This window comes from Myodes glareolus, chromosome 8 (genome assembly GCF_982192425.1).
Source record: "Myodes glareolus chromosome 8, mMyoGla1.1, whole genome shotgun sequence".
Taxonomy (NCBI): domain Eukaryota; kingdom Metazoa; phylum Chordata; class Mammalia; order Rodentia; family Cricetidae; genus Myodes; species Myodes glareolus.
Genome location: NC_142033.1, coordinates 107926120 through 107953622, shown reverse-complemented (window position 1 = coordinate 107953622; position 27503 = coordinate 107926120). Strand labels below are relative to the sequence as shown.

Below are 27503 nucleotides of genomic sequence, written 5' to 3'. Positions count from 1 at the left end.
GGCTGAGTCAGCTGCAGACCTCTCATCCCAGGCAGGGGACCCTGGGGAGGCTGAGGCAGGAGGATTGCAAGCTCAAGGGCAGCCTGGGCTACATGGAGACCCCCCCACCCCTGAAGGAGTCATTCATGTGTGGCACACAGAGCTGCTATGGTGACAGGTAACAAAAAGACACAGCCCAGGTCACACCAAGGTTGAAACCCAGAGGGCCCAAGCATGCCTGAGCATTTCCTCCCTCAGGTTCTGACACCAGCACTGCCAAAAACAAAGTGTTTCTAGGGGGAAAAAAAAGGAAGGGGGAGGTGGTAAGACGGCCCAAGGTTGATGGTACTTGTGGCCAAGTCCGCATTTGACATTCTGAGTTCAAATCCATGGGACCCACTGACTCCAGAAAGCCTCTGGCATCCACATGCGCTGGCACATACACAATTAATACTCATAAAATAAAAAGCTCAGCTACCAGAGACACACATGCAAAGCTGCCCTCCGCCCTCCTGGGCTGCTGCAGCCATGGGACAGGGTGCCCTCTTCCTTCCCGGCAATGGATCTGACCACGAGAGGCAGCATCTGTGAACTGTGCTTGCGCCAAAGGATGCGTGGGGCCTACCCCTAACGCGGTAAGGTGTCAGTGGACAGGGACTAGCAAGGCCACTGCACAAGTTCAGGCCTGGAGGAGGGGAAGGTACCCGAGGGTTGGTACAGCCCTGGAAGGATGCTGAGGACACCACCCGTCCACAGGTCTCAGCATCAGTGGGCTGAGGTGGGAGCTGTAGAGCGAGGCCTTGTCACTGCAGTCACACACTCACTGACAAAGAAAGTGGCCACGATAGCTCGTGGCTCAGATGGCAGAAGCTGGCCCTGATGGGCTGGGAATTGGCAGAAAGAGTCATGAGTAGGAAGCCAAGCCCAGGTCTTCCTGAGCTCACTGTGGCCTTGAAAGAGACGTCCCAGGGCTGCAGGACTGAGTTTCCAAGTCGCTGATGGTGATGCAGCAGCCCAGGCCCTTCTGTGTGAGAACCCTTCACATGTGCCCAGCAGGGAGCCCTCACCAGCCCTACGTCCAACCCGCCAGCAGAGTCTCACCTTGTCCCTCACCGCTGGCAGCAGTGCGTTGAAACACGTGGCCAGGAAGACACCACCCCCGAAGGTGTTACACAGAGAGAGGACCTTTTTTGAGCGGTGTGCCTTCTCGAAGTCAGCCTCAATGACCTTCACGGGCAACAGCGAGCCCAGCAGCATGAAGAAGAACATGCCCACCATGCAGAGGAGCTTTGCCACCAGGAGCTTAGTCATGGTGGCCACCAGGGTAACGCCGGTCACCGTACGGCCAAACCACACATGGAGTCACACACCAGAGCTTCAGGGGCTACCGGCCCCAGCCGCAGGGCTGGGGGCTCATGGCTCTGCCTAGCAGCTGTGAGGACAACAGCAGCCATGTTAGCCATGGAAGTCACTAACCGGTCAGCCATGCTCGACTCAGACATGGGCATACGCATTTCTGTAACTGCAGGTGAGGATGGAGGGCTGGGAGGAGGCACAGGTGGTTCCTGAAACCCTGCCTCCAAGGTCAAAATGGCGAGTGGCTAAAGACAGCACAAGCAGACACACATGCAGACTCAAACACACGTCCACACGCACACTCATACAGGACACAGGAAACTGAATACTGTTGAGCATCTGGCCCCTGCTGCCATGTGCTGAGTGGCTTCTGTGCCATGCACAGGTACAGAATGCTCTCACAGGTGCCAGGACACGCTCTGGCACTCTCTGGGGTACTGCTGCCCTGACAGGGACTCAGTCTGTTACCCTGAGGTTAGGCCTCAGCTCACCTCACACCAGCTTGCCTGTCTTCAACGATAGGCCTGTACCAGCCCCAGGGCCTCTGCACAGACCACTCCCTATATTCTGGAAGTTGGAATAGCCTCCTCTAGACACCTAAGCCACGCTCCCGACTGGATCCCTGGTACCCACCTCGAGGCCTGGTGCAGAGCAGGCGTGAGGTGACAGCGAGCCGAGCGGATGTGGTGGCCGAAGTGTAGGCTGTTCCTATGTGACTCTGTAGATCTCCCTGTCTCACAAAACATCAACACCGTCGTCCTCCTGGCTGCTGACCGCACAGTCCCCAGCTCTCTCGCTGCTGTCAGGGCTGCTCAGGGCCCTGTCCAGCCCCGCCCCCTTCCTACGGCACCAGAAGGAACTCTATATACTTGGAGTTGTCCTGGCACCTTGATAATCAGGATGTGGTGCGCAGCCATATGGACCCAGTCAGCAGTTCTGGACTCAAGTGCAAGACCCTGCCCACTGTGTAAGCAGAGGCTGGGAAGGATGGCAATGGGGCTCACAACCACTGGGGGCTCCAGCTCTGGGGAACCGACGCCCCCTTCTGGTCTCAGGCACATATGGGAGGCACAGACAGGAATACAAACAGAAGGCCCACTGTTTATAAGTGAAGAAAGATCAATGAAGACACCGACACGGATGTCTGGACTATATGCATGCGCACTCTCACAAAAGATCAATTACAAACAGTGCTGGGCCTGCCGGGGGTGGCGCACACCTTTAATCCCAGCACATGGAAGGCAGAGGCAGGCGGATCTCTGCGAGTTCGAAGTCAGCCAGGTCTACAGAGTGAGATCAGGACATGTACAAATCTCAGTACAAGGGAAAATGAGGTGGGAGAATTGTCACCAAGTTTGAGATCAGCCTGGACAACTCAGCAAGACACTATCTCAAAATAAAATAATAAACCATTCGGTTAAAAATGAGATAAAATAATGAAACAAAGCTCAAAGGGTAAATAAAGGTGCCGCACCAAGTCTAAGGACCCAGGAAAATCCTGAGATCCGCAAGGAAGAGAGAGAATGGATCCTGCACATTGTCCTGACTTTGCACACACCACTCTCCCCAACAAATACGCACACTCCTTTAATCCCAGCACTTTGGAGGCAGAGGCAGGCTGATCTCTGAGTTCAAGGTCAGCCTGCTCTAGGTAGGGAGTTCTAGGGCAGCCTGGGCTACGTAAGGACGCCCTGTCTCCAAAAGAAAAATAATTAAATTAAAAAATAATTAAAATAGGAGCTGGAGAGATGGCTTAGCAGTTAACAATGCCTGCATTCCACCCAGCCCCAGGGGATCTGACCCCTTTTCTGGCCACTGCACACATGTGATGTACATACAGACAGGCACACACCCACGTACAAAGGAATTTGAAAACGATTTCTTTTAAAGAAAATAACGAAACAAAATTAAGTAAGGTAAGACGAAGTAAGGTAAGGCTAAAATTAACTTCGATTTTAAAATATTAAAAAGAAATGACATAATTAAGTAAACTTTAAAAAAAAAAAGAAAACAAATAGACAACCATCCCTTAAAGACCTTCCCACCGTGAACAACAAGCGCTCAATAAATGCCTGCTGTGTGTGGATGGCACAGAGGCCTTGCGGGATGAGAACTGCTCGGGCAGCCGCTACCTGGGGCCGACAAGCTCCTTCTCTCGCTGAGCACTTACTGAGCGCCCACTGTGTGCCCCGCGCAGCGGACGGGCGGGACGGTCGCCGGGACCCTCGGCCCCGCCCAGGCCCGCCCGGACCTCCTCGTACCTCCGCCGGTGCCACCTGCCGCCAACCGCCGCGCCGTCCGGACCCCGACGCCGCGGACCAGCCGAGACCCCCAGGGCTTCAAGCCGCTGCCCACGCCCCACCCACGTCTATTGGACACTCTCACCGCCAATCGATAGTCCCCGGATTCTATTGGCCTTTCCTGCTGCCAATCGTTCGGCAACGCCTACCGGCTCCGGAAAGCAGTCCCCCTCCCGGCTATGGATGCAATTATCAAATGCTTCCGACAGGAAACAGGAACGTGGACATATAGTTCCGGAAGGAGCTACTTCCGGGAGCTGTCCAGGGGTGCATGGTGCTGAATGCCTGCGACTGAAGGCTTGGCAAGCGATTTTCTACAGATAATGACTTTCTTGAAGCCCCTCATGATGGCTTAAGATACATGAGTCTACCAAATATCTGTTGACAGCAGGCATAAATTCAAGCTCAAAAGAGCTACTGTGCCCATAACAACCACAGCTAATGACAAGGACTCACTCTCACACACCTGCAGCCCAGAACTGTCTCCATCTGAACAGACTATAGATGCCAACGACATGGGCACTACCCATATGCTTTATTACCTTTTCTTTCCTTCCTTCCTTCTTTTTTTTTTTAAGATTTATTTATTTATTATGTATACAGTATTTTCAGTACTCTACCTGCAGGCCAGAAGAGGGCACCGGATCTCATTACAGATGGTTGTGAGCCACCATGTGGTTGCTGGAAATTGAACTCAGGACCTTTGGAAGAGCAGACAGTGCTCTTAACCACTGAGCCATCTCTCCAGCTCTCTTTCTTTCTTTTTTGGTTGTTGTTCGAGATAGGGTTTCTCTGTGTAGTCCTGGTTTTCCTGGAACTCACTCCGTACGCAGGCAGGTCTCAAGCTCAGAGATTCTCCTGCCTCTTCTTCCAGAGTGATCAAAGTTGTGTGCCACCACCACACAGCGATTTGGTTTGATTTTACATGTATGAGTAGGTATTTCACAAGTATATCTATGCACCGTGTGTGTCTCTGGGGACCAAAGAGCTCAGAAGGGCTGGATGCCCTGGGATATCACACCAAACACATGTCCTCCACAAGAGCAGCTCGTACTCTTAACTGCCAAGCCATGTGTCTAGTCCTGGTTTCCTGGTTTTATTATTATTATTACCTTTTTACTATTTTTATTATTGCTGAGTGTTATTCTATTGGCTGGATCAATTAGATCTGCTTATCTGTTGTTGGAGAGTTAGGATGTTTCCAGACAAAAACCACTTCTAAAGAACCTGACCTGCCATCACATGAAGAACAGTGAAACCTGGGAACTTCCCTCCATGGCTAACAGATGGGTCAGCTGGGGCCTGTGGCACAACCTCGCCGCTGGGCATCTACTCGTTAGAGACGGAGTCACTCACACTTGCACAATAACATAAAGCAAATAAGATTGACAGCACCCTTAATAACCTGAGCTCAACTTCTTGTCACTACAACAGACTCTCTGAACTGCTCACCTTACTTTTTAAAAAGATTCAGCAACCTGGTAAGTGGAGGGTGAGGATTTCAAGGTCAGCCTTTTCCTTTCTGTGGTCAAGATCTGGCAAGGCAACATGATGGCTACAGGGCAGGGATATGGGGGCACTGAAATCTTCAGTGGGTCAAAGGATAATGACCCAAGTATGATCCCTGGTCCCAAAGGTAGAATTGACTCTATAAGATTAACCTCTGGGGGCTGAAGAGATGGCTCAGAGGTTAAGAGCACTGACTGCTTCCAGAGGTTCTGAGATCAATTCCCGGCAATCACAGTGTGGCTCACTACCATCTGTAATGGGATCTGGTGCCCTTTTCTGCCTTGCAGGCACACATGCTGGCAGAACACTGGATACATAATAAATACATCTTTTAAAAAAAGATTGACCTCTGACCTTTACACACGCACCATTGTCGCACAGACACCTCTGCACATCAGTTATGAACACAGGCACATCCTAAAAAAAAACACAGGCAGAGTAGCACACACTTTTTATCCCAACTCTCAGGTTCAAGGCCAGCCTGGTCTACAAAGTAGGCTGCTGGCTACTCAGAGAAATGTGCCTCAAAAACAAGAACAACAATAAATAAGTTGCCGTGGTCAAGGTGTCTCTTCACATCAATAGAAACCCAAACTAAGAAAACATATAAAAGAAACAAACAAAAAAATAACATGGGGCTGGAGAGATGGCTCAGTGATTAAGAGCACTGACTGCTCTTTCAGAGGACCTGGGTTCAACTCCCAGCACCCACATGGCAGCTCACAACTGTCTGAAGATCCAGTTGCAGGGGATCTGACATCTTCACACCAATGCACATAAAGTAAAGTTAAATAAACCATAAAAATATTAAAAAAATAACATATAGGGCTGGAGAGAAGGTTCAGAGGTTAAGAGCACTGACTGCTCTTCCAGAGGACCCGGGTTCAATTCCCAGCACCCATATGGCAGCTCACAACTGTCTGAAGACCCAGTTCCAGGGGATCTGACACCTTCACACCAAAGCACATAAAAAATTTAAATAAAACCATAAAAATAAGCAAATTTTATTTAAAAAAAAACAAAACAAAAAATGACGTATATTACAAAGTTCTCAAACTTCTGTCAGACCAGCTTCAAGAAAAATACCACTTATGGGGCTGGAGAGATGGCTTAGTGGTTAAGAGCACTGGCTGCTCTTCCAGAGGTCCTGACTCCAATTCCTAGCAAGCCCATGGTGGCTCACAACCATCTGTAATGAGATCTGGTGCCCTCTTCTGGCATGCGGGATTAATGAAGGCAGAATGCTGTATACATAATAAATAAATAAATCTTAAAAAAAATTACCACTTACCAGGGTAGGGGCACTGGAGTCAGAAGAGTTAGTAAGGGACACAAAACCGCAAGTAAAATAATAAAACAGAAGCATTGGATAGTGCCAGGAGGGAGTTACAGTGAGTACTGAAATCGCCTCCGTTTAATTTCCAATTGTTTAAAATAACCGACGCCAAAAGGTAGGATTTAAAAAAAAACTAACCCTGCATTAACACACATAATACAAGGAAATGAACAGAAACATTATGTTGCTTCAAGAGGACAAGTCACACTCACACCCTAGACCAAAACATCCTGTAGGCAAACCATTCCCTGGGTGGAATCCAAAATTATCTCCCTAAAGGAACAAGAACTTAGTTGAACCCTTAGACTTTCTATCCCTGAAATACAAGGTCTGGATATTAGTCAACCCTGTTGACAATAACCTCTCCCTCCAAATCTAGGTGGGACCTTTGTTTGAGGTAGAAACAGACAATAACCTTGAAGGAATGGAAGTTCCAACTCTCTGACCTTTGCTCAAGATGGAAATAGGCTCACACATCTGAGCCTCCACAAACTCCAACCCCTAACATCATTGATGAGCGGACAGCAATGCCCTGGTTTGTCCATACACTGCAGAACTGGGTGCGATATGACATTGTGTTGAGAGCCCAAAAGATGCATGAGAATGTGCTAGGACCATAACTCTAAAATATCCTAGGGAAAGGCGGTTAGCTGAAGGAAAGAGTTCATGGTCTGGCTGGGACTGTGGGTCCACAGGAGGTGACTGTAATAAGCACCAAGAAAGTTTGCGGTGAAAGTTTTTGTTTTGAAACAGGGTTTCTCTGTAGCTTTGGAGCCTGTCCTGGAACTAGCTCTGTAGACCAGGCTGACCTTGAACTCAGAGATCCATCTGCCTCCGCCTCCCGAGTGGTGGGATTAAAGGCCACCACTCAGCTGCATTGAAGGTTACAGGAATGTTTTTTTGTTGTGATCCCCAAACTAACATAGCATGGGAGGGAGGGAGGCCCCTCCTAGCCACCAGCAAGCGTGCAGACCTTTGGCCCTTTTTTTGTCTGAATTCTTGAAACAGGGCCTAGCTGTATAGTTCACCCTGGTCCTGAACTTCTGATCCTTTTGCCGTTAGTCTTCCTAGTGTTGGGATGGCAGGAATGGAACTGATTCTGGGGTTTGGATCTTGAATGGAACAGGAGAAGCAGGAATCGGACACCCCCAGGAGCTCACAGTCCTGAGAGGTCTAACCCAGTGGATTTTGGGAGCTCCATGTAGCTCCATCTGCAGCCCCAGTTCCTCGGGGAAGGGCTCTGTCTGCCCCTTTGTGAATGGATGACCCACACCAAAGCGCTGGCCCAGCTAGGACTTGAGGGACATTTCATCCTGTTCCTGTAAGGAGAACCTGCAAGGCTTACATTGGAACTGGTCAGGACTCACACACACCAGGGTTGTTTCCAGGTTGCGGGCCTGATGTTGCAAGCGTGATGCTGCAAGCATTGGGGCCTGGAGGCAGCAGCGTGGCGCTCCCCCTGCTGGCCACAATCGGAACGGTGCCGATCTCTCTAGTTTGATCTTAAATTCTGAAAACACACCTTGTCAAATTTTTGAAAATAAATTTTGTCCGCGGAAAGGAGACACAGAGAAACCCACACAACCTCTAGTCATTTTCCCTTTAAGGTACTCTCTCTGTGTATAGCCCTGGCTGTTCTGTGATTCACTCTTGTAGACCAGGCTGGCCTCGAACTCAGAGATCCTCCTGCCTCTGCATCCCCAGGGCTGGGACTCAGCTTATTACTTTTTTAAAAAAATATTTATTATGTATTCAGTATTCTTTCTGCATGTATGCCTGAAGGCCAGAAGAGGGCACCAGACCTCATTACAGATGGTTGTGACCCACCATGTCGTTGCTGGGAATTGAACTCAGGACCTTTGGAAGAGCAGGCAGTGCTCTTAACCTCTGAAGCCATCTCCCCAGCCCCAGTTTATTACTTTTTGCCAGCATGTGTGTCTCTGCACTATGCGCAGCGCTGAAGGACAGAATTGGCATCACATCATCTGGAACCAGAGTTACAGTTGTGAACCGCTGAGTGGGTGCTGGAAACAGAACCTGGGTCCTCTGGGAGAGCAGCAAATGCACTTAACCACTGAGCCATTTCCTTCCTGCCCTGACATTAAAAGCCAAAAGCATTGCTGAGCAGTGATGGTGCATGCCTTTATTCCCAGCACTTGGGAGGCAGATCTGTTTTATGTCAGCCTGGTTGACAGTTGAGTTCCAGGACAGCCTGGGCTACAGAGAGAAACCCTGTCTCAAAATAAGCAAACCACACCCAGCACTGGTGTATAACACGTTGGGGATGGGCGAGGGTAGCACAGGTTCGTTATTCTCTGTGGGGTGTCGGGGCCCTGCAGTGTCCCTGGACTACACCATCTCTAGGCCAGGAAAAGACACTCAGTGTCAAATAGACATGCGTTCACAGACACGGCCCAGAAAAGCAGTCTGATCCCAGGACAGGGCAGCCAAAGTGTCATCATATCACCACAGGCACAAAGTACATGCAGAAGCTATGGCTGTGCAAACCATACTACCCACACCTTACTATCTAGCTACAGCTGGCCCTGAACTCCTGACTCTCTTGCCTACTCAAGGGCCAGGATAACAGGTTTGAGAGTCCCTGCTCCCTTCTTTAGCCCTCTTGTGATGGCAAAAAAAAAAAAAAAAAAAAAAATCAGCTGGGCTTCATGACAGCACTCAGGAGATTGGAGCAAGGCTGCTGACTTCAAGGGTGCCATGGACTATAACGGAGAGCATCCTCATAGTGAAGAAACAAGCCAGGGACATGGAGTCACGCTGCTTTCTGGCTACACACTTTTTTCGAAACAGAGTTTCTTTGTTTATCCCTAGCTGTCCTGGAACTTACTTTGTAGACCAGGCTGGCCTTAAACTCACAATCTACCTGCCTCTGCCTCCTGAGTGCTGTGATTAAAGTCGTGCACCACCACCTTCGCCCAAGGGCACACAGCTTGTTTCTAAGCGTACTCCACTCCGCCCCGCTGCCCCCCTCGTCCAATATGAGGATCTTTATATAGGTGGGTCAGCGTTCTCGAAGATGGGCCAGCCATGGTGGCCGGCCTGATAAGGGCACATACCGCCGAATTTGATGGCCCTCGTTCCATCATGGAGTGCCACATGATAGGAGACACCTGACATTACCATGCATGTTGTGGCATGGACACACTAAAGAACCCCCCCTCTTTTTTTGATTTCCTACTCAGGGTTTTGTGTGACCCTGGCTGTACTGGAACTCGCTGTGTAGATGAGGCTGGTCTCCAACTCTCTGAGATCCCCCTGCCTCTGCCTCCTGAGTGCTGGAATTAGAGGCATGCACCATCGCTGCCTGGCAAAACAAAATCTTTTTAAAGACACTGATGTGGCCCTGGCTGTCCTCAAACTGTAGATCAAGCAGGCCTTAATAAATTAACGATCACCTGTCTCTGTCTCCCGAGTGCCGGGACTACCACGTGACGCACCACCATCAAGTTCTCACAGTTGACACGGATGACAAATGAGAATGGCCTTCTTGGTAACAGGCAGACAGGTAGAAGTCAGTGTCTGTCGGCACCTGCAAGTCTCCCTCCAATGCTAAGCACTGCACCCCAAAAGCATGGCCTCCAAGGCAGATGATCACCAACACTGGGGCCCATACAGTCAGGCCCTGGGATCACTCACCCTGAAGACTACAGAACAGGCTAAGGGCGTTCTCTGCGGTCACACAGAAGCACACACTGAGAGATTGGTCCACTGACACCAATGCCCCGGTGAGCCTGTGCCTCCATAGCCACAAGCTTGCTGGGTGCTGGCTCCACCTGCCTCCCTGATGGGCTTTGTTGCCGGTGGAAGCTGACAGCAGGGAAGGGACAGGGTAGCTGGCTGCAAGGGTGGGTTCTCAGGTCTGAGGGCAGGAATCCATTTCCCATGGGTGCAAGCTCCACCCCCATGGACCTACCAGTAGCCTGCACCCAACTCTAACCAACGGTTTCCCATGTGTACAGAATCTGAGGGGCCTTGCCATGTCTCCTGTGTGCCAGGTGGACAGACTGACCCTCCAGGCTGTGGTGTGTTATCAGGTGGACAGACTGATCCTCCAGGCTGTGGTGTATTATCAGGTGGACAGACTGACCCTCCAGGCTGTGGTGTTAGTTGTCAGGTCCATGGGATTCAGGCTGACACGGGAGGCCAAGTATCACCCTTGTCTCTTTATTACCCAGGAGTTCTGTGCCCAGGTGGGCATTGCTGCGGCCTGCAAGCAGACGGCACTAGCCACAGGGCCCATCTTCCTACTGGCTACCTACAACACACACAGCTGACACTACTGCCACGCAGTCTGACGCCAGCATGACCCACTGCTGGTTCAGCTGTCCTGTGATCTTGCCCCCCGCTCCCGGGGAGAGCAGGGGTGGGGACAGCTGCATGGTCTCACTCACTGTGCACTGTCCCTGAACAAAAATGGTTCTGGTGGCTGTTTCAGGGCTCAGAACATGGCACGGGGGCCAACACCCCCAAACTGCCCACCAACCCGAGACACTGAATTCCCATGAGATGGAGGACAGGAGCACAGATGGGACAAAATGTCCATGTCTCCTGCCCGGGCTGAGGATGGAGCAGGACTGGACACAAAATCAGGACTGGCCGATGGCTGTGAAGAGGACAAGCCGGGGAAAGGAGACATGGACAGTCCACAATCGGGGCAAAAGTCACAGGTCTTGCCTGTGTGGCACAGGCCACCGAGATAAGTCAGGCAGGGGTACCTGTTGGGGCCTGCAACCCAAGTGTGGGCACAGAACGCTGGCACCTGTCTGGGGCTGGCAGTGGACACTTCCCAGGGGGCTGAGAGTCAACTATTCAAGTCCCTTTAAACCAGCAGGGTAGGGCTTGGCAGCCTTCCTGGTGCTGAAGGAGTGGGTGCTGGTGGGTAGCTGTCTGGTTGACTCTCCTAGGAAGGGACGGGGGTGGCAAGAATACAAAAAATGGAAGTGGGGGATTGGGAATGAAGAGAAACACAGGGGGGCGAGTCCGTCTTAACATGCAGGTCCAGTCTCTCTCTCTCGGGCAGCCTGACGGAGAAAACGCTAGAACACCAGGAGGCCGAGGAGCGGTGGGATCACCACACAGATGAGCTGTGGACAGAAGCCAGGGCAGTGAAAGCCGGGACCAGACCAGGGGTCCAGCGAGGGAGGCCAGACGGGGACACCCCTGTGCAGTATGGCTCCAGGGAGACCACCGGCAGTTGAATGTGGTGGCAGACACCTGTCACCTGGTTTTCTAGAGGAAGATCAGAAGTTTGGGGACAGCTTTGGCAACATGAGACCAAAAACCAAAATACAAAACTGAACATGAGGGCTGGGGTGGCTCAGTCTGTGAAGTGCACACTTCTCACACCCGAGGACCTGAGTTCAGTCTCCAGAAGCTACGCAAATAAATAATCAAGGAGTGTGGAACGAGCCAGCAAACCCAGCGATGTGACGTGGGAACCGGACATATAGGGAGCTTGGAGAACTTGACAAAACTCCAGGCCAGTGACACCCCAAAGGTAAAGGTCTGAGCGTTAGCTCTGGACACAGACACTAATTTTCATGTAGACAGGAAATGGGGAAATTCTTATAGGTACTGACAAGCAGGGACAGGACAGCCCGACAGTTGGCACAGGTGGCACCGGAGGCTTTACCGTCACTCTTGCTGCTCCTCGTGGCTGGCGCTGGGTGTCCGGCTGCGCACCACCTGGCTCCGGATCTGCTCCACAAACTCTGGGTTTTGCTGCTGCATCTGCTGTGCAAATTGCTGGCCCCTGTGGATGCCCAGGAGACCAACTTTGCTGCCACTTCCTGCCGGCCCTCTCACTGGCCTGCCTTAGGTGTGAGCCAGCCCCTCCCACCCACCGCAGCCTCTCCCTACCCCTCCCAGACCCACAGCAGCACTCACGCCTGGATGAGGCTGGCCAAGTCACTCTGCGATGAACTGCTGCCCGGGGTGCCCAAGGGGTTATGGCCGCCAGAGATCATGCCTGACATCCTACAGGAGAAAGGACTAAGCACACAGCCTGTGCAGCACTGCCTCTGTCCTAGGACCCACAGACAGTTCTCGTCAGGTGTGTCCCCTCCTCTCGGGCTGTAAGCTGACTCAACATGTGTTTGCCATGACTGACAATGTGGGGAGTTGGCAGGAATTGGAGGAGACCTTGGACACCCTGTAGAGAACGAGCCAGCAGCACCACGCACACAGTGAAGAGGCTGAGAAGCTCCTGCAGGGTTGAGTATAAAATCAGCCCCTAAATTCCTCAGCAAGACAGAGCTGACCCTGGGCTCTGGCGCGGTAGCATGGCAGACAGCAGTCAGGACAAATGGCTCCTGACAGCTCTCAACAGGAGGCTCTGACCCACACCACAGCACAGGGGACCCAAGGGATCTATGTTCATTCAAGAGCCAGACCCAGAGGCCCAAACACGACTCCATGATGGGAAATAAGTGTCCACAACTGGCCAACACTGTGGGTGCTGAGATCTGGGGAGAGGGTGGGAGGGGGGACCGAAGGGCTAAGCAGGCAGCAGCTGTGTGACAACCTGATTACACGTAAACTCTAGGACAGGCAAGACTGCATTTTATCCGCACACTGAGTTCAAGGCTGTTTTGGTTTACACAGTGGAACCCTGCCTCAAAACATAAATACTAAAGTAGACTTTGGATTTCTCTTCTGTTCCCAGCACCCACAGGGCAGCTCACACCCAGCTCTGACTCCAATTCCAGGGGCTCTGACCCCCTTCTGGCCTCACTGGGTCACACGCACAGTGCTCTAAGCAGGGACGGACAGCAGGGCAGGGTCACTTACAGCTGCTGCAGCTGGGGGCTGTTCATTAAGCTGGAAGCCTGAAGAGAAAGAAGACAGACAGCATTAGAAGGAGGCCGAGCTGGGGCCACACTGGCCTCCCACCATCTCCGACTTGACACCAGTTCCTTCCTTTGCTGAAGAGGGCTCCAGGCCCCACACCGGCCAGTCCCCACAGAGCCATGCCCAGCCCCCATGTTCTTAGTGTCACTGTATAACAAGCGGGTCTGGAACTCCTTGTCCCTGTCCCAGCATCCCAGTGCTTGGCTCTCAGGCCTACACACCATGCCCAGGTACATGAGTCTTCCAAGGTGAAAACCACTGCTCAACCCCAAATAGCCATGCTTGCCCTCTGGAAACCCCTGGATTGAACAAATGAAGCTTTACTCATAACACGTGGCTGGGGGGGGGGGCAGCAAGGCCCACAGAGTCAGACAGTGTTCACTGTCAGTCCTGCCCAGAAGTGACGTTCAGCAAGAACTTCAAACGATCCCTGGCCTGGTCTGCAGAGGCTGAGCTGTGGACCTACCATAGTGATGAAGTGCGGGTTGTTCAGCAGGCCGGCAATGTCCAGGCTGCCCACGCCTCCCGTCTGAAGGAGAAGCATCAGTTAGTGGTGTCTGGAGCCAGCCTGAGCACTCTGGGGAAAAGACGACTGGCCGCGGCCCTCAGGGTCTCGGAGGCTCTACACCATTCAGGGAGGGTCCTGCCAGGAGCCCCCAACAAGCCTGCCTGTCACTGTGAACCCCTGGGCAGCCTGCACCCCACCACCTTGTCTGTGACCTTCAGGCCTGTCACCATCACACAAACCATGGAGGGTCCTGCTCTGCCCCGTGTTCCCGAAAGCCATCTCTGCTATCCCAAGTGCCCTCCCAGAGTAGGGGCTCCAGCATGGCCTCCCATCAACCCCTCTTGCAGAATGGGCTCACGGGACTTGGCGCCTCCCGCAGCTTCAGCTCCGCAATCTTGAGGTTGGACTTGTACGTGTCATTCTCAGGGTCCAGCTCCAGGGCCTTCTTATAGTAAGCCACGGCCTCGGCATGTTTGTTCAGGCTGGAGAGCGCAAGGCTTGAGACAAGAGCATGCCAGGTGAGCTCCAGGGGGGCCAATGAGACTCAGTGCCAAGCCTCTCCTGTCTACACTATGGGCCAGGCCAGGGCACCAGGGTGAGGTGACACCACGAGGACAGAGACCATACGAGCAGGGGCTCCACGGAAGGCACTCCTCTGAGGAGACTAGGGAGGACTGAGACATGATACATGTTCCTGGTACCAGTAGGCCTTCCTGGCTGACAACTGTGACCCTCTCTCCATTAAAAAGTGCTACCCTGCCAGATGGTGGAGGCGCACGCCTTTAATCCCATCACTCAGAAGGCAGAGGCTCTGTGAGTTCAAGGCCAGTTTGGTCTACAAAGTGAGTTCCAGGACAACTCTAAAAAGCCCTAAAAAGCCCTAGCCTACATATAAGAATACTACTGAGGATGGCTGAAGAACCTGAGGCTGGTCTCCCAGAAGAACAAAGGGCTGGGGCAGCAATGGCACACACATTTAATCCCAGCACTAGGGGAGAGGAGGCAGTAGGATATCTACGAGCTTGAGGCCAGTCTGGTCTACAGAGCAAATTTCAGGACAGCCAAGGCTATACAGAGAACAGAGAAACTCTGTCTCAAAAAAATAAAAATAAAAATTAATATTAAAAAGAGGGAGGGGCGCTGAGTGCTGGAGAGATGGTTCAGAGGGTAAGAGCACTACTCTTCCAGAGGTCCTGAATTCTATTCCCAGCAACCACACGGCGGCTCACAACCATCTGAATGAGATCTGGTGCCCTCTTCTAGCCTGCAGACAGATATGTGGACAGAACCCTGTATACACAATAAAATAAATAAATAAATCCTAAAAAAAAAAGGTGGGGGCGGCGACATCCTTTTTGTTCACTGCAGGTAAGGCCTGCGTGGCTGAACGACACACAAGGACAGAAGCTCCCAGGCACCTGCCTGTCACCTGCCTTGGCAAGGAGCACACAAGGCGGCTAGAGGAACGTGGTCCTGACCCTGGGGCACACCACAGCGCCAGCTGCACTTACCCCATGCGGCCATAGGCTTTGCTGTAGCCTGGGTCGATGCCGATAGCACGCTCGCAGTCCTGCACGGCCCCCACGTAGTTCCCCAGCTTGCTGTAGGCTGCAGCCCTGGAGAGAGGGGTCAGTCAGCAGACACTCAGGCCCTCCTCGTAGAGGACAGAGGCCTCTCTAGGAGCTGTCTGTGGCAAGAAGGTGGGTGGGCACGATACCCCACTCCACTGGGACCACAGAGGCTCCAGAGCCTACCACAGACCTTGGCAGGGACACACGGCTATGACACACTCTACACCACACAGGGAAAAGACAAAATAAAAAGGAAGATAACAGGGCAAGCTGGAGAGCTGCCTGGTGCAGGGCTGCGTTTACCCAGCTCAGGGTCCCAGGTGGGAATCATGCCATCTCAAAAGACACCAGAACAGACTCTTCCCACGCCCTGGGAGCCCACCTGACTTCAGCATGCACAGTCCACCCACCCAGGTCCCCACAGCTGCAACCATGCCCCAGCCGGACCACTACCTGTTACAGAAGTAGACGGCATTGGAGGGGTTGAGATCAATGGCTTTGCCGTAGAGGTGCACGGCTGCCTCAAAGTTCTCCAGCTTCATCTGCTCATTACCTGACGAGCGAGAGAGGAACATAGGCTGGCCCTTGCCGCTGCAGGCTGACCCACATCGCTACAGGCTAGCCCATGCTGCCATCAACCCCTAGCTCTTCTGGGCTAATATTCCAAAAGGGAGAGCTGACGTCCAGGTGACACTAGGATTTCTTTTCAGATAAAGGATCATGTATCCCAGGCTGGCCTCAAACTTACAACACCGGCAACTCCTGGCCCTCCTGCCTCTACCCCGAGTGCTGGAATGAGAGGTGTGGCACCATGCCTGGGAAACGTGGTGCTGGGGGTAGAAGCCAGCTTCACGCAAGTTGGGCGGAGGCTCTGCCCACTGCTCCAGGGACAGAGACAGTGCTGGGTACATGGCAGGTCCACTTGACAAGAATCCAGCCTGCACAGGCTCTTTTTCCAGCCAAATGCATCTCACACAGCACCAAAGACAGGTAGGGCCATTCACCTCCTAGGAGTCACAGATGGTTGCCTGTAGGGCCTGGGGTCTGCCTGAGCATGTGTCTTTATGGGATTTTCCTGAAAGCCATGGTTCACACAGACCATTAAGTTTTATTCCCATCTCCCTTTCCTAAGTGCTGGGATTAAAGGTGCACTCCACCACCGCCCATGTTATTATTTAACACATTAAAAAGGGCTGGAGAGATGGCTCAGTGCTTAAGAGCACAGGCTATTCTTCCAGTGGTCCTGAGTTCAATTCCCAGCAACCACAAGGTGGCTCACAACCATCATATAATGAAATATGGTGCCCCCTGCTAGCCTGCAGGCAGATATGCAGGCAGAACATCATAAGTATACATATTTTTTAAAAAATCTTTAAAAAAATACATTAAAAAAATTAAGTTTTGTTTGGGGGTTTTGCAATGGAATCCTGGCTGGCCTAGAATGCACCATGGGGACTAAGCTTATCTGAAACTGAAAGATCATATGCCTCTTGAATGCTAGGATAAATACACACTTTATTCCGAATTACATATGTGTAAGGGCATGCGGGTGCAGTGCCAATAGATCTCCCAGAGCTGGGCACAGAGACAGCATGAGCTAGCTGCTTGACAAGGGCACTGAGAGTCGACCTAGGCCCCTGCAAGAACAGTGTGAGCCTGCACTGCTGCACCATCTCTCCAGCCCCAAACAGGCCCCTCCCACTGACTGCTCCCTCCAGCACCTTGCAGAGGCTCCCATGGGAGATCTGTCTCCCTTACCTTCAGTTTTGAGGCGCTCTGCCTCAGCGGAGTCCTCCTCAGAGGGTGGTGTCCTATCAGGGCCCCTCGGGTCCTGTGGCGTCTCCTGCTGGGGGAAAACAACCCCACTGTGTCTAACTAAACCTGCCCTGGGTAAAGTACCAAATGCCCACACATTGCCATCAGGGGAGGCCCAGGCTCACCTTGCTGGCAGCAGCTGCTTCAAATATCTCTGGCAGGGTCTGGGGGAGAGCTAGGTCCCTGTCCTCCACTGTCACCCCAAAGGCTGTCTCCAGACACTGGATGGCAACTGTATGGGAGGGTAGATGAGCTGGCCTCGAGTGCAGGGCTACCAGGCACGGGCTGAAGTCTACAGGTAGTTAAGGCTGCTCTCCAACTCTCCATAGACAAGCATGTCCCAGAACCCTCGATCCTCTCGCCTCCAGCCCCCACAACGAGTTCTGGAATCAGGTGTACACCAGCACACCTGGTTTGAGCCCAGGACTTCAGACAAGCTAGGTTGCGTGTTCTACCCACTGAGGCCCTGCCCAGCACTCATGTGTCTTTAAACATGTATCTGAAAACCCCAACCACCTACACCTATCTTCTCAGTAACCTTCAGTTCACCTCAGACATGCTCGCCTGACAGCAGGAGGCACACACAGGAGGCCTGAGGTGGGTGACCTCATGTCCTCTGTGGGGTCCCAGTGCTGAGGCTTGGCCTAACCATCACCAGCAGGCCCTCTGGAAACAGTGAGTGTCTCCCCAGCGTGGTACGCCTGCTGTGGAGCTGACTGTGCAGCAGTCTCAGGAGAGGACACTCCAGGTCATCCATGCTGGGCTGAGCTCTGGGGACACAGCTGTCCGAGCCATTTCTGCTCCTGTATGTGACCTCATCAGACTCACTGACTTACAAGCTGGGCTGTGGTGGGGTCTGTGGTGTCTGTATTTGGCTTATCACTCCCTGTCTGAAGTGGACAAACATTGGTCACATCTCCCCAGGAATAGTGCCACACAATGAGGAAGGCAAGGAAGTCCACACAGGAGCCCAGCAGCCACGGAAACCGCCCCAGGAACCACTGTCCTCTGCGAGACATACAGTACCCGGGAAGCAGAGGGACGGATGCTGGATGCAGGCGTCCAGGAAGCACAGTAAGGACAGACACACTAGAGGTTGAGAAAAATGGACCTGAACCTCGGCTGCCAGCAGGGAGATGATAATTAGGGTCACAGTCACAGGAACAGCAAAGGGAACCCTGGGCACCAGTGGGGTGCTGGGCACCTGCCACTCCCCTCATGAGCCATGGAAGGGGACAGATGCCCAGGCCGGGTATGCTTGCCGGCTGCCTCCTGCTTCTGTGGTCTGGACAGAGGCTGGCAGGGCATCAGCCACACCTACCCTCTAGGCTCTCCTGGGCATCAGGTGAGAGTCCGCCATGCCGCAGCTGGCCATGCAGGAACTGGATGATGGCATATGCCAGGCGCTTCCTGTTGTCCATCTCGAGGCTAGTGAGGTGACGCTGCCTGCTCAGATCTGTGGGAACAATCAAAGTGTAGGATGTGGGACTGGGGGTGGAGACCTGCTCTTCACCCATGGGTCCCTGGCAGCCGATCACTACCAGAGCTGCTCGAGATCACCAGCCAGTCCTAGTGTCAAAATCACTATTCGCCCGTGACAGCTGGTGCCACCATGGCACGGAGCCACAGCCCTACTGCCACCCAGAGACGACTGCCATAGGACACAGTGCTAGAGATGGAGAGCAAGCCCGGAGCAGTGTTATCTCCTAGCACTCTTTCCTCAATTTACCCTTTCACAGCCCCTCCCGGGGTCAGGTGAGCACAACTGTTTTCTGGGACCCCAGGGTTGAGGCATCTAGTTTCTTGACCACCCCACACACACCCATAGCTTGGCAGGTGCTTCAGCTTACCAGTCCCAGTCCCCAAGACACCTGGTGACATTACACAGTGATACCAGGACATCTCTGAACTCTAGAGGGACCGCTGGGTGGGGCTACTTCAGCCCAGGTAATCTTTGGAGGCAGTAATAAGCTCAGTTCCCCTGGGGTAGGGTAGTGAGGTCACTTCTCTGTGGGGAGCCGCGAGCATGGGCAGCACTGACAGACACCATATGACAGAGGCTACAAGCAGAGAGACCAGAGCAACAGTGGTCCCAGAGGTGAGGAGGGCAGGAAGGAAGACAGCAGGGGCATGTGGCTCTGCCATGAGAGTTCAGACTTGTGGTCTCCAGTCCTGGACAGAAGTTGGCCTAGAGTCTGGCACTTGGCATGTGATCATATGATAACCCTGCAAGTAATGGAAAGGCCATGTGACTCTCAAAGCCCATGAGCTGGTCGCCCTGCTGACCTCTAAGTTCCACCTCAGAGTCTCAGTTCCTACACCTGTCAAGTGGGGTAGACAGAAACCTCGCAGCCACTGCGCCATCACAGCAGTCCTCGGCCAGAGAGGGGCCCACACTTGTCCCTGATGTCACGATTCCTCTGCACAGACCCAGACTGATAGCACTGTGGGGCCTCCAGGGACCAGCTCAGTATCCCGAGCCTCAGTTTCCCGTGTCACTGAAAGTGGTGCCAGCAGGTCTGGTGGTGCGTAAGAAGGGAGAACCCAGGGGCTGGAGAGATGGCTCAGTGGTTAAGAGCATTACCTGCTCTTCCAAAGGTCCTGAGTTCAATTCTCAGCAACCACATGGTGGCTCACAACCACCTGTAATGAGGTCTGGTGCCCTCTTCTGGCCCGCAGACATAACTCACAGACAGAATAATGCATACATAATAAATAAATATTTTTAAAATGGGGGGGGGGGTTGGAGAGATGGCTCAGTGGTTAAGAGCACTGCCTGCTCTTCCAAAGGTCCTGAGTTCAATTCCTAGCAACCACATGTGTTCTCATCACAACCATCTGTAATGAGGTCTGGTGCCCTCTTCTGGCCTGCAGATATACACACAGACAGACTATTGTATACATAATAAATAAAAGATTTAAAAAAAAAAAAAAAGAAAGGAGGACCCAGATCCTGGAATGGAGGAGGCAGTGTGGGACACAACCCTCTGCAGGCTCGCAAGGTGTCCCTTGTGCCTAGGAGCCCTGTGCCGGCCCGTCTCGTGTCTGAGAAGCCACTGCTGACCATGCCTGACTGGCACCCATGGTCTTTCTACACCATCTTTCTTCTTCATTTACCAGGACCACAAGGGCAGGGCTAGCTAACCTGTCCCTCTCCCAGCATACACTGGTCCCTTCTGCCATGACCTTCATCCTGACATCCAGGACACAGGGGATGCTCTTAGCAGTGGTGGGTGCTGGCCACTGGCCAGGTACTCCAGACACCCCGGCCTGAGGACACATGTGCTGGCTGCACCATAGTGACTAGCACTTTTCCATGAACATTCTAGAAGGCAGCCTCAGACCATGATCTGAGGGGCAGGTCAATTTGGAATGAAGACTGAGACATGAAGACAGCATTGTGGGGGGCCTGCTCCCAGGCTGGCACCGGTACCCCAGAACCCACAAGCAGATAGATACACTTTTCCCCTCAACTCTACACAGAGCCCCCTGAACCCCCAAGCCCAAGTATGACTGTCTGCCTTTGGAGACAGGGTCTATGTAGAGCTGACCAGGTTAAAGTGAGGCCAGAGTGGGTCCTGATTCAGGGAAAGATTTAGGGCAGAGACCACAAGCCTGTGACCTGGTACCCCTGTGGCTGAGGCAGGAGAATGACGTTGTGTTCAAGGTCAGTCTGAGTAGACCAGAGGTCAGGGATTGAAAGTAGTGGCTCACACCATTATTCCCAGCACTGAGGAGGCAGAGGCCAGCCATAGCCAACAGGGAGTCTCTGTTTCAAGATATCTAAATATGGGGGCTGGGGAGATGGATCTGCCACCCTCTGCTGGAGGGATGGATGGGGACACACACCTTTAAACTCCGCAGGTAAGGGGTTCTGCTCTTGCCTATCAAATACTAAGCCTGGAGACCTAGTCAGAAAACATTAACATGATGAAGATGTCTGAGATCCCCTAATGGAGATCACTGTGTGAAGACAGAGATGGCAATAGTCGCCCTGTCTCAGAAGCCATCCAGGCTCTGGGACGTCCCCTCACCTGAAAAGAACCCTTTCTCCTCTTACAAGCACCAGGGGAAAGGTCGCTATGTTTAACACAGCCAGCTCAGGGTCTGACTCTAGGACAAACGGGCCACTAGGGACAGAAACCAGGGACTAAATGACAGCAGTAGGCTGGGCACTGCAGAAAGCTAAGGCCGAGCAGGACCTCTGGCTTGTCCCAAGGGGAGCCTGGAATCCACACACCCATCCATGCCTGCCCGTCAGGCACGGGAAAGTCACTAGCATTCTGGAGCTGAGGTCTGAGAACAGCACGTTCTGTGCTGACCTGGGCTAGGATGAGACTCTGACTCGATAGATAAGTAAAGAGGTGAAGCAAGCTTTTAACCCCAGACTCGGGAGGCAGAGAGTTCAAGGCCAGCCTGGCCTACGGAGCGAGTTCCAGGACAGCCAGGCTACACAGAGAAAGCCTGCCTTTAAAAAACCAAGAAATACAAACACAAAACAAACAAACAAAACAGGACCAGGAGTCAGCAAGACGGCTTAGTAGCGGAGTTTGTCACCAAGCTGGTAAACTAAATTCCATCTCTGGGCCCACGTGGAAGAAAGAGAGGCCTGACTCCTGAGCTGTCTCCTCCAACCTCCATGTGTAAAGCGCTGACCCGACGCCACAGTGTCCACACATACCCAGAACTGTAAACTACAGCTGGGAGATGGCACAGTGGGGACATTGTTTGCTTCTCCGCAAACATGAGGACCCCAGTTCTAATCCCCAACGTCCATGTGAAAAACTGAGCATGGTGACGCACTGTAATGCAGGGCTGGGGTGGGAACAGGGATCTCTGGAGTCCACCAGCAGGGTGCAGAAGTCACTGAGGAAGACGCAGCATGTGGCCTCTGCATGAGCCTGCCTGCTCCAGGGAGAGCCGTCTCTCCATCCTCTCTCCGGAGCTGTGTGGCCAGGGAGTTCCTGGAGTGGAGTGGGTGGAGACCAGGATGGCCCCACAAAGGACAGGTGTCCCCAGAGTCCAGAATGACTGGACTAGAAGATGAAGACCTGATGAGCCAGCTCTGTGACATCTGGGCCTGTCACCACTGAGAGGAGACAGCAGTCCTGACGAGCAAGCCCCCACCCCACACAGCTGTGAGCCAATGTCGCTTTAGACCATGGGTTCCCCCCCCCAGGGGTGTCCAGCACCCAACATCCACTGACCTTCCTCTGTGGCCATGAGGCCCCACTTCTCACATCCCAGGCATGGAGGGTTGGGGAAGGTTCTGGCTGAGGGACAAGGCTCTCAAAGGCCCATTTCTCCGGAACAGTGTAGACGTTGAGTATAGCTGCCCACCACCCAGGACATAGTCCCAGGATGCTCCTGGGTGAGCAACCTGACACCTCTAAGTGCTGTCTCCACACCACTCTCCCCCACAGCAACAACACAATGGGTGTGCAGCACCAGACCCAGCTGGCCCAGTACCAACCCGTGCACATCGCTGTGCCCACTCAGCCCTGCACCTCAGAACCAAACCCAAACCTAGGGTGGCTGAGTGGGTAATAGCACCCGCTGAACGAGTGGAAGGACCTGCATTCAGATCCCCGGAACCACCTAATGGTCATGTCATGTGTGTTGGGTTACCTGGTGCCAGGGTATGCGTGGAGACAGGAGGATGGCTGGGTCTTGCTGGCCACCAAACTAATCCCAGGGTCAGGGGTACCCTGCTTCAAGGGAAGAAGATGGCAAAGTCTTGCAGTTAGCCTCATCCACACGGCAAGTTCCAGACCAGCCAATAAGACCCTGTCTCAAACTGAACTAAACCCACACCCAGCACAGCAGAGCTCACTAGCGTCCCCCCTTACCTACACTCCTGTCCAGGACAAATAAGCTGAAGAAAACGGTGAGCCCCACAAAGTGAGGGGTGTCACCTCTGAGCCCTACACAGGCCCTGCCCAACCTCATTACATGCTAAATGCAGTCCCCTACCCACAGCAGCTCCCCGAAGCACAGTCCGTGCTCACCTGCAAAGCAAGCAGATGTCACAGCACACATGAGCGCCGTCTAGGCGTCTGGCAGACCCTGAGAGCACAGCTGCTGTGCACCCCAAACTTTCCAAAACTCAAGGGCGGCCCCTACCCCATAGGTCTGCACCCACCCCAAACCTGAGGTAGCCTCAGGCCTTGGGCTGTGCACCCAAAGCACTCTGGACAGTTGTCTTCTGGGCCTCAGCTCCAGGCCACACCCACACCATGGTGGCAACCTGAGAGGGCCTATCTCCAAGCCATGCAATCCAGTCTCTTGGCGAGCACAGGCCCCCTTCTTCGGCTATTGGTTTCCTTATAGAAACCTAACAGAGGGGCTGGAGAGATGACTCAGAGGTTAAGAGCACTGGCTGCTCTTCCAGAGGTCCTGACTCCAATTCCTAGCAAGCCCATGGTGGCTCACAACCATCTGTAATGAGATCTGGTGCCCTCTTCTGGTGTGCAGGCAGACATGGAGGCAGATGCTGTACACAAAATAAATAAATCTTTTAAAAAAGAAAAAGAGGGGGCTGGAGAGATGGCTCAGAGGTTAAGGACACTGACTGCTCTTCCAGAGGTCCTGAGTTCAATTCCTAGCAACCACATGGTGGCTCACAACCATCTACAATGAGATCTGGTGCCCTCTTCTGGCCTGCAGTCATCCATGGAGGCAGCACACTGTATTGTATACATAATAAATAAAATCTTAACTTAAAAAAAAAAGAAAAAAAAGAAAAAGAAACATAACAGAGCCAGAGCTGTGACCCCAGCGTACGCAAGACTGCAGGAGGATGGAAGCTTAAAGCCAGCTGGGCTCCATCCTCAAAGAACAATGCAGGTGGCAGGGCACCACCACGGAGGAGCAGTGTTGCGGATGGTCAGCTCCCAGCACCCAGATAAGCCACTCACAGGGGCCTGAACCCCAGCTCCAGATGATCTGACTCCCTCTTCTGGCATCCATGGGCACTGAATGCACGTGCACATACCCATAAATGTGTGCACAATTAAAAACCAATCTTTAAAACAATGAAAAACAACACACAGAGTAGAAAGAGCATGTGGCACACTCCCATCCCCCCAGCACTTGGGAGGTGGGGGCAAAAGACCAGGATCAAGGACATTCTCATCTACACAGTCTGAGGGCAGCCTGGGCTATGTGAACTCCTGTTTCAAATATAAAAATATAAGAATGTAGAGCTGACACGAGGACCAAGAAACACAGAGCAGGACTCTGGCAGGTTGGCTGGTTTGTGATGTGGGCCGGAAGTAACCAGCCAGAGTCACGCTCCCTGCCAGGAAGCACTATGATAAATACCTGGCTCAAGACCTTGGCAGGGTCAGAACTTTCATGTGCTAACTTAGGTGTACAGCATGCACTACAGGGACCCTGGGAACGCTCTGGACAGGCAAGGCTTGTCCTCCAACTCCAGCCAGGCTTCAACTCAAGCTGTCTGTCACCCCAGTATACAGCAGGCTGCAGCTGGACGGCTGCTAGAATATAAAGCTAGCCTGGAGTCCTCCCCGCCAACAAGTTCACAAGATAAAGGTCAGTGTGGCAACTTCCATTCTGAGGGGTCTGGTGAGGCGCCTAGGGATGAGGGAGACCCTGTCTCTAAACAAAACTACAGGAAGGGCTTGGAACACAGCTCAGCTAATGGAGCCGATGCCCAGCCACAAAGCAGAAGCTGAGACCTTGGGAGCGGCTCCAGGATACAGAGTCCAGTGGGCAATCCTTTACCTCGCAAAACTGAGTGCACACACAATCTTGGGACCCACATAATCTGCGCAGCGGCCTCCGTGATGAGGAGCCACCGGGCTAGGGTTTCAACACTAGAGCTAACTATGTAGCCCAGGCTGGTCTCAAATTTAAGGCAATCCTCCAGTGTCTCCCTCCTGAGAGCTAGAATCACAGGCATGCTTCATCATTAGCATGCTCACGCACGTATGTGTGTGAGCGTTGTGTTCACACACCGTCAACCTAGGGTGTTCTTCCTCCAGCTATCGCCTCATTCCTTAGAAAGAGCAAAACAGTGTCTAACTGGGCGGTGGTGGTGCTCACCTTTAATTCCAGCACTTGAGAGACAGAGGCAGAAGGATGCAGAATTATCTGTATTCTGTCAATCATGTATTTTAATAAAACGCTGATTGACCAGGCAGGAAGTATAGGTGGGTCAACCAGACAGGAAGTAGAGGCGAAGCGATGAGAACAGGAATATTCTGGGAAGCAGGAAGCTCCCTCTGCCACTCCTGCCCAGATCACCGAAGAAGCAACATGTGAGCTGACAGTTGAAAAAGGTACCAATCCATATGCCTAATGTAGATAAGGATAATAGGATAATATATGTTATAAGAGCTAATAAGTAGCCAGAGCTAAGGGTCAACCAGTTTATAATCTTATGGAGTCTTGTGTGTGATTTTCTTTGGGAATTGCCGGCTGTGGGGTGCCAGGCGGGACAGATACCCCAACAAGCCAGCCCCTCACACTACAGGAGGATCTCTGTGAATTCAAGGCTAGCCAGGACAGTGTCTGACCTGGAACACAGGGCTGAAAGACAGGCAAGAGAGCCCAAGGAATCTGCCCATCTCTGGCCTCCTGGACCAAGAGGACAAGGTTACAATTACTTGTGGCTTTTTACATGGAGGTGTAGGGACTCGAACTCAGATCTGTGTACAAACCCATTACTCACGGAGCTGTTTCCCCAGCCCAACAGGAGCATCGTTCATTCTGTACAACGTGCCTGCCCTCTCCTCAGTGGTAGAGGTCAGACCCTGCGGTCACAGCAATCACTAGAGTCCCCAGACACTGCCCAGGGAGAGGAAAGATCGCTCAAACAAATAACCACAGACAGGAACTGACCAAAGCAGATTACCCGGTGGGGACCTGTCAAGGCCGACAGGTCGGCAGGCCCCTGCAAGTGACAGACAAGGACATTTACAACAATTTCAGGGACTTGTTTTGGTTTCCTGTTGCTGCTGCCATTTCATTTTCTTGTTTAGTTTGGTTTTGTTTTCCAAGACACAGTCTCAGTGTAGCCCAGGCTGGCCTCAGACTCAGAGATCCACCTGCCTCTGCCTTGAGAGTACTGGGAAGAAAGGCAAAGGTGTGGGCTGCGAAGTCTGGTTTCTGAGAGACGAGGAACTCACTACACAGCCCAAGTTGGCCTTGAGCTTCACTCCCATCCCCCCTGCCTCAGCCTCCCACACGCTGGGAGGACAGCCAGCAAACCCTGCTTACACCTAAACTACTGGCTATGTTAACATGTTTCTCAAAATACGATACCGGTTGAGGAGGTACAGAGGCGAGAATCCGAGACCAGCCTTGTCCACACACTGAGTTCGAGGACAGCCAGGGATACATAAACACTGTAGAACAAACTAAAATGAATTGGTCTCACATTGTGGTCCACATAACTTCTTGCGTAGTCTAGGCTGGGCCTTGAAAGTCTCTAGGTAGCCCAGGCTGGACCTGAACTCCCAGTGATCCAACTGCCTCACTCTCTTAAATGCAATACCGAATCGTAGGTTTTGGAGCCAGCAGCTGGACTAGTCTTCGGGGCGACAGTTTTTGATTGTCGTTGCCGTGTTTTTTTGAGTCAAAATATACAGTCTTGGCTAGCAGGAACTCAAGCCGATCCTCCTGCCTCAGCCTCCACAGCGCCGACGCGACGGCAAGTGTGCCAGTAGCACTGCCTTACTGCTGCTCAGTGCGGGCGAGCCCGGCAGGCACGCCCCCCACTCACACCCCGAGCACCAACACCCCCTCCCCGCGCGGACAGCAGTGACCACGTCCGCTGTGTACGAAGGGAAACTGAGGCTGAGCAAGGTCACCAGCGTGGTGAGCGGCGAAGCTGGGATGACACCTTGGCCCCGACGGAACCCCGAGGATGCTGACGTGCCCCCCACACCTAAACGCCGGCCTCTTCCTAAGACTGAGTCGCTTGACTCAGTTTCTCCACTGCGCCGCCCGCTCACGTGACCGGCGGGGCGCAGAAGTTCGAAGCCCAAAGCCCCTTTGTCTTAGGATCTCCCGAGCGCTGCGCAGCCCGAGCCACGGACCCCCACGGCCCCGGGGCACGGCGGAGACCCCCGACTCACCTCTCAGTCGACCGAAGCCCCGACCCACCGTCAGCTGCGCCTGCGCACCGCGGCGCGGCCAGGCCCCGCCCTCAGGCCCATGACGCCTGCGCAGGAGGCACCCATTGCTCCGTGATCGGGTTCTGCGCGTGCGCCTGAGTGCCGGCTGGGCTACGA

The 27503-nt window shown here is 53.0% G+C and overlaps 2 protein-coding genes across 11 annotated transcripts in view; both read right to left on the bottom strand.

The window, feature by feature from the left end:
• The window catches only part of Slc39a3 (solute carrier family 39 member 3), a 4664-nt gene extending 960 nt beyond the window's left edge, over positions 1-3704 (bottom strand). The window contains exons 1-3 of one of the 3 annotated variants that reach the window (XM_085692463.2): positions 3597-3704; positions 1969-2065; positions 1081-1411 (exon numbers count right to left, since the gene is read on the bottom strand). In XM_085692463.2, the coding sequence (XP_085548589.1) occupies positions 1081-1290 (210 nt within the window). In that variant the 5' untranslated portion in view covers positions 1291-1411; positions 1969-2065; positions 3597-3704. Of the gene's footprint in view, positions 1-1080; positions 1412-1968; positions 2066-3505 lie in introns of all 3 variants that reach the window. The other 2 variants (XM_085692464.2, XM_085692465.2) reach the window with 2 other exon arrangements.
• Sgta (small glutamine rich tetratricopeptide repeat co-chaperone alpha) overlaps positions 1-27503 on the bottom strand; it is a 27656-nt gene extending 153 nt beyond the window's left edge. The window contains exons 1-13 of one of the 8 annotated variants that reach the window (XM_087909359.1): positions 27348-27387; positions 22873-22955; positions 18566-18700; positions 17370-17476; positions 17188-17275; positions 15883-15982; positions 15370-15474; positions 14217-14355; positions 13817-13879; positions 13291-13328; positions 12388-12477; positions 12134-12253; positions 10650-11585 (exon numbers count right to left, since the gene is read on the bottom strand). In XM_087909359.1, coding sequence (XP_087765485.1) covers positions 12136-12253; positions 12388-12477; positions 13291-13328; positions 13817-13879; positions 14217-14355; positions 15370-15474; positions 15883-15982; positions 17188-17275; positions 17370-17476; positions 18566-18665 — 948 coding nt within the window. In that variant the 5' untranslated portion in view covers positions 18666-18700; positions 22873-22955; positions 27348-27387 and the 3' untranslated portion in view covers positions 10650-11585; positions 12134-12135. The other 7 variants (XM_087909356.1, XM_087909355.1, XM_087909357.1 and 4 more) reach the window with 7 other exon arrangements.